Genomic DNA, 6416 nt, shown 5'->3' with positions numbered 1-6416 from the left:
AAAACAAAATAGACTAAGATAAAATATTTAAAATATCGATGTCTTAATTTTATAGTAGTATTGGCAGAAATATCAAAACAATATCGACGCAAATATAAATTTATAAAAAAGTTATAAAAACAAAAAAAAAATTAATTAACAAACAAACCATTTGCGTTTCTTAAACAAGTTAAAAGGATTATTATTTATATTATATTTAATATTTGTTGGTCATTTTAATATTTTATTGAATTTTTTTTTACAAATAATGAAAGTATATACATGGTTTGACTAGTACACGTGAGTAAGATATAATGGGCCGAACAATTTCGGCCCAGTTACAAGTTAGATCCCTGAACAAGCTGTCGATCAGGTACGGTCAATCTCACATTATGGATCTTACAAGATCATGACACGTCATCTCTCTCACTACTTTTTTGTCATTTAAGTGGGGTTGGGGCCCGCCACAGTAACTACAAATATGCTTCCGAAACACATTTGAACCGTTGGATGATTTCCCACGATCAAATGATCGAACGGCTGGTGAGGAATCATAAAAAAACAAAACAATTAAGCAGAAAACGTTATTTGCTCGGGATAGAAAAAACTCAAAACTCAAAAACTCCCCCAAGAGGACAAACAGAGAAATTCCCGCATGTTCAAACGGAGGGTTTTTGGAGATTTTCAGAGGGTTAAAATCGCAACGAATTTGGTAAAATTTTTCAGATTTCTTTCGACTAATGGCTTCTTGATTTTCGTTTCTTCTTTGTTTTTCTTTGATCTGTGATTTTCTTCCGTGTTTTTGGCTTTGATCTGACCACATTTCCATGCTTTCCCTGTTTCAAAAGTAGGGTTTTCCCTCTCTTCTGTTTTCATTTTGATTTTTTGGCTTTCTAGATCGCATGATTGTTTTCCTTTGTGAATTTTTTTTTGTTTCTGTTTGTTTGTTTGTTAGGAAGAACATTGAGGGTAATTGAAGGAAGTTGAGACGTTTCTCCTTTTCCTTTTTTTTCTTTGTTTGTCAGTTACAAGTAGCTTAAAGCTACCCAATTCCGCTTTATTTTTGTTCTTGTTTGTTCTTGATTGAAAGATACGAGGAAATCCTTCTGTAAAGGGGTTTCAAAATGACTCTGATCATTTGGGGTTGAAGAATAATTGAAATTACAAGAGATTTGGAAAGAGAATTTTCCTAGTTGTATTATATCCAAAGATTTTGGACTCCTTTTCTAAGTTAAAAGCTGCAAAGAGGGATTTGGAATCTCTCCTTGACTGATTACACTGAGTTAAGGTAACCCAAAAACATTGCTTTTTCACTTGCATGTTGCGGGAACCTTTTCTCATTATATTTGATGTACACTCGGTTTCTTCTATATTAGTTCTCTTTGGATTGGTATGTAAATAATAAGCTGTACAGTTGGTGAGTAATCCATAGTTCTTTTTTTCTAAAAGAATGATAATTTTCATATTTCTAATGCCACTGTGTTCACCCTGTCTTCTCTTTGCAGAATAGTAATTGTTTGTTGTGTTTTTCAGATTTCAAGCTATATAATTACGCTCATCAGCTACTAGGAGGATAGTTTTGGAGAATGATAGCCAAAAAGAGTTTGATTGGGAGTTGTTCCTTTTAGATTGTAGTTTTGGAAATAATGTACAGAGTGTTTTACTGTGGAAACTTCCATTTGTAATATTTTATTTCTGTATTGTGAGAGAGTTTCAATGGAACAACATTTGGATCAGGATTCCATTCCCGTTGCTGGATCATTAGACAAATCTAAGGTATTGAATGTAAAACCGTTGCGCCAACTAGTTCCAGTATTCCCATCAGCACAAAATGTGTCATCTTTTTCAACTCCTCAAGGTGCTGCCCCGTTTGTGTGTGCTGGTCCTTCTGGTCCTTTCCCACCTGGGGTTGCTCCATTCTATCCCTTCTTCTTTTCACCAAATGACCAAAACCAACAGACACCAGGTGGAACAACAAATACTAATGCATCTTTTGGCCTCAATAGTCCTATATCAACTGCAGTTCCAATATCTTCATTCAGGACACCAACTGAGGGTACTTCAACACCAAATACTGGCACCCGAAAAAATACCCGAAGTCGTGCCCAGTTACAAGATGGGTATAGTGATGGTCAAAATGATAATTCTCAGTATTATGGCATGGTTGTGAATGATGGAGAAGATTCAAGTAAAGTGGGAAGGAAAAACAAGGCGAAGAAGAAGACAAGGAATGGCCAGGACATCAATTTTACATCAGATATTGATATTGATGCAATGCTCAATGATATGGTTTCATCCTACAACCTTTCGGTGCTAGATTCAAATCGACAAGCTCATGGTAGCATTGAAGCAGTTTCGTGCGTACTCATGGTATTTGATCTGCTAAGGAGAAGAATTTCACAAGTTGAAGAGTCTAAGGAACCGATGCCTGGAAATATAAGGCGTCCAGATCTTAAAACAGGTGCATTTCTGATGACCAAAGGGGTTCGGACAAATATCAATAAAAGGATTGGAACTGTTCCTGGTGTGGAAGTTGGTGATATCTTCTTTTTCAGGATGGAATTGTGCCTGGTTGGGTTGCATGCTCCATCTATGGCTGGGATTGACTACATGGGTTTAAAGGTCAGTCAAGATGAAGAACCGGTTGCAGTTAGCATCGTCTCATCTGGTGGGTATGAGGATGATACAAATGATGCAGATGTCTTAATCTACAGTGGCCAGGGTGGAGTGAACAGAAAGGATAAGGAATCAATAGATCAAAAGCTTGAAAGGGGTAATCTTGCCCTAGAGAAGAGCTTGCATCGTGGAAATGATGTTAGAGTTATTCGAGGGGTAAGAGATTTTAGTAACCCAACGGGGAAGATCTATGTTTATGATGGTCTTTATAAAATCCAAGAGTCATGGGTTGAGAAAGGCAAATCTGGCTGCAATGTATTTAAATACAAATTGGTGCGATTACCTGGACAGCGGGAAGCATTTTTGAATTGGAAATTAGTCCAACAATGGAAGGATGGAAATGCATCTCGAATTGGGGTCATAATACCAGATCTGGCTTCTGGTGCAGAAAGTCTACCCGTCTCACTTGTTAATGATGTTGATGACGAGAAGGGCCCTGCATATTTCACATATTATGCTGGTCTCAAATATTTAAAACCAGTATACTCGATGGAACCTTCAGCTGGCTGTAACTGTGTTGGTGGATGCCTTCCAGGCAATATCAATTGCCCTTGCATGCAGAAAAATGGTGGATATCTCCCCTATAGTTCAAATGGGGTTCTTGCAAGTCAACTGTCTATGATATATGAATGTGGAGCCTCATGTCAATGCCCTCCCACTTGCAGGAATCGTGTGTCCCAAGGAGGTCTCAAATTCCGCCTGGAGGTATTCAGAACTAAAGGTAAAGGCTGGGGACTAAGGTCTTGGGATCCCATTCGTGCTGGAGCGTTTATCTGCCAATATGCTGGGGAAGTCATCGATAGTTCAAAGGCTAAGGACTCTGTACGGGACAATGAAGATGGTTATATCTTTGATGCTACACGTTCTTATCCAAACCTTGAAGTTATGTCTGGTGATTCTGATGGGCCTCCAAGGCTCCCGTTTTCCCTAGTTATTAGTGCAAAAAACGCTGGCAATGTTGCTCGTTTTATGAACCATAGTTGCTCTCCAAATGTATACTGGAAGCCAATTGTACGGGAAAATAAAGGTGAGCATGATGTCCATATTGCCTTTCATGCAATCAGGCATATACCTCCCATGATGGAGTTGACGTATGATTATGGAATAATACCACCCGAGAGTGCTGATGGAAGGAAGATCAATTGCCTCTGTGGGTCTATAAAATGTAGAGGCTATTTTTGTTAGTGCTTTGTCAAAAGGTGTATTTAAGTAGGGATGAATCACCTGACATGTGCTCTTTGAAATAAGGTTAGAGCTTTCAACTCTTCGTTTGCTACTTGCGTGTGGAGGTATAGATGGATTTCTTGCCTGTTTCCTGTTGCTTTGTTCTTTTGTTCAAATGTTAGAAAGAAGGGGGAAAAAATGAAAAAAGGAAGAGGCTGCTAGATAGTATTTTACTGCTTATGCTCTTAAGAATATATTTATCTGATGTTAACCCACTGATATTGACCTTTTAGATTGTAGGTAAAACAATAATACCAATTTCTTCGGGCCTTATAAATAGAGGGAGCTAAATTTATATTTGAGTTGGTTTGTTGAGTTAGCTTGGGCAAACTTGCATGCTGTAGAGGATTTGTTGTATGTAGGTTCTAGAATGATGATACAGCTCAGTGTAGTGCTTTGCTTGCATCGATCTCATTCCATGGTCTTGTAGATAGCAGTATATTGTGGTTTGGATTTAATCTGGCAGTCAAACATTTCATGTTTTGAAATCGTGGGATCAACTTGGGGCAACACTAGTAGTGACCGCTTGGATATTTAGAGATACCCTTCAGGGTTGTTCTAGGTCTGGGAGTCCTATAAGGAAGGAGTGCGGTGAAGTCTCTCCGGGCTTGTAGGTTGAGGGGCCATGAGCATAATGTAAGAAAGGAGTGGGGTTTGTGATACCGAATTATTATTAAAAAAATGGTGGTGGTGGTATGAAGTGAACATTGAAAGTAGTCGAATATAGCAGCTATCTTCAAGAAGTCCCAGGCGTGTGCATAGGCTCAAGGCGCAGGTCTGGCGCTAAAGCAAGGCTCACAAAATAAGGTCACCTCAGGCGCGTGCCTTTTGTTAATGTGAAGTCCCAAGCCTCAAAGCCCTGGCCATTAGAATTTTTCATTATGTTTAAAGAATAGTAATAATTTGGTTTTTCCAATTTATTAACTAAAGAAATTTTTTCGTGTTGCGCTGAAGCCCTTTGTGCTTTATTGTGCATTGAGCTTTTGAAAACACTAGCTATGTTTAATGTACCAAATAGATAGTCATGTTTGTTTCGGTTTCATCACCACGCCTTATTGTCATCTTTGATGCCCAGATGAAATCAAGAAATGACAGACACTTCAGCATATGTAACAATTCCAGGCATTCGGTTTGTTGTCTTGTCGCTGCAGCAGTATCGACCAAGTTCTCTCACGGATGCCCAAATTTTCCTCTCTTGTTGTAAGCTGTAAAATACATATTAATGATGTAGCCTGCTCTTTTGTTTGTTCCTTTAGCTAGATGCTGTAGTTCGTTTATGATCTAGCTGCATCTTCTTCTCAATGTGAGTTAGATGATGCTAAGCACATGCCATGGATGCTCTTCTTGAATGTGGGAAGAAAATGACAGGGTTTCTATTCATTATCAGCAACTGATACTGTTTTTTTTTTCCCTTTTCCTCCTAAATGCATGGCTGATTGCCCTGCCTTTTATTCAACACATCAATTGTGGCTCACAATTTGATTTTACTGGTCATCTTAATTTGATGTGCTTTCATACTGAGATATGTTGAAATATGTCCTTTTATATCTAATTAATTGCTGATATTATACCTGCATTCATTTGTTTTTGAACCTTTAGTGGATTTGAATGTTTACAAGAGTGAGCATCCTTGCTTGAATATCTAGGCCATTGGTATTGGTCTTAGGTTGATAAAACTGTGAAGGTGAGAAGGTTCAAGGATTGATGACGATGAGAACATGGATCTTGTGAAGATGAAGATCAATTGTGTAGATGAAAATATCCCATTCTTTTGGTTTGATTCTCTATTGTAACGTACTCATTTTGATTTGGTGTGATTGAATGGAATATTAGATGAACGATCATTTCTATTATCGACGAGCTTATTGGATTTGGTATTAAGATCCAACAAGTCAAAATAAGTATAGTTTTGTGGTAACTGACATTGAGGTTGGAAGTTCAAATACAATAATTGCCCAATCTATTGTCCATTGTCTAAGCAATAAGCATGTTGGAGGTCTTGATATGGAAATAGTTATTACTTTTATTAGTCTAGAAAGAAGTTGGCAACTTCTTTTTGGTTTTTGAAAATTAAGTTTATAATTATTACTTTATTCTTCATTTGTTATCTATTTGTTATCTATTTTTTTTTATCAAGGATATGATAAACCATGCCAAATTTTGAATACTTAAAAAAGAAAGAGTAGTTTTTAAAATGTTACTTTTTTCTTTTTTTAGTTTTCTTAGATAATTTTTTTTTTAAAAAAAAAAGTTTTTAATATTAAGGTTTTGTTTAATAATCATTTTATTTTTTAAAATTAAATCTATCAATACTACTTTTACTATCAAATTTTTTTCTTTGTGATCTACTTATACCAATGATTTAAAAAATTTAGCTAAAATCTAAAAGCTAAAAAAAAGTAGGTTTTATTTAGCAATTATTTTGTTTTTGCAAACTAACTTTCAAATTCCTTCTAATGGTTTAAAAAATCAAGTAAAATTTTGAGAACTAAAAAATATAGTTTTCGAAAAATAGTTTTTGTTTTTGAAATTTGGTT

General features: G+C 36.4%; 1 protein-coding gene across 3 annotated transcripts; it reads left to right on the top strand.

Annotated features, from left to right (window-relative positions):
* The first annotated feature begins 484 nt into the window (after positions 1 to 484).
* Positions 485 to 5337, top strand: LOC150037491 (histone-lysine N-methyltransferase, H3 lysine-9 specific SUVH1-like). 3 transcript variants are annotated; one of them, XM_090312077.1, is made up of 3 exons: positions 485 to 691; positions 1513 to 3903; positions 4955 to 5337. In XM_090312077.1, exon 2 carries the CDS (start codon positions 1696 to 1698, stop codon positions 3838 to 3840), a length of 2145 nt encoding a protein of 714 aa, XP_090168203.1. In that variant the 5' UTR covers positions 485 to 691; positions 1513 to 1695; the 3' UTR covers positions 3841 to 3903; positions 4955 to 5337. The 3 variants fall into 3 exon arrangements, with proteins under 3 accessions (XP_090168203.1, XP_090168205.1, XP_090168204.1); XM_090312079.1 differs by having other exon boundaries at positions 555 to 691; positions 1513 to 3944; XM_090312078.1 differs by lacking the exon at positions 485 to 691 and adding an exon at positions 709 to 826.
* The last annotated feature ends 1079 nt before the right edge of the window (positions 5338 to 6416 follow it).

Source organism: Benincasa hispida, chromosome 3, assembly GCF_027475165.1.
Source record: "Benincasa hispida cultivar pf3 chromosome 3, pf3_genome.v1.1, whole genome shotgun sequence".
NCBI classification, from domain to species: Eukaryota; Viridiplantae; Streptophyta; class Magnoliopsida; order Cucurbitales; family Cucurbitaceae; genus Benincasa; species Benincasa hispida.
The sequence above is the reverse complement of the archived record's forward strand: the minus strand, read 5'-3'. Positions and strand labels throughout refer to the sequence as shown.

Bases quoted from the DNA above. Each gene is read 5' to 3' on its own strand.
- LOC150037491 (XM_090312077.1), top strand. From the start codon at position 1,696: ATGGAACAACATTTGGATCAGGATTCCATTCCCGTTGCTGGATCATTA.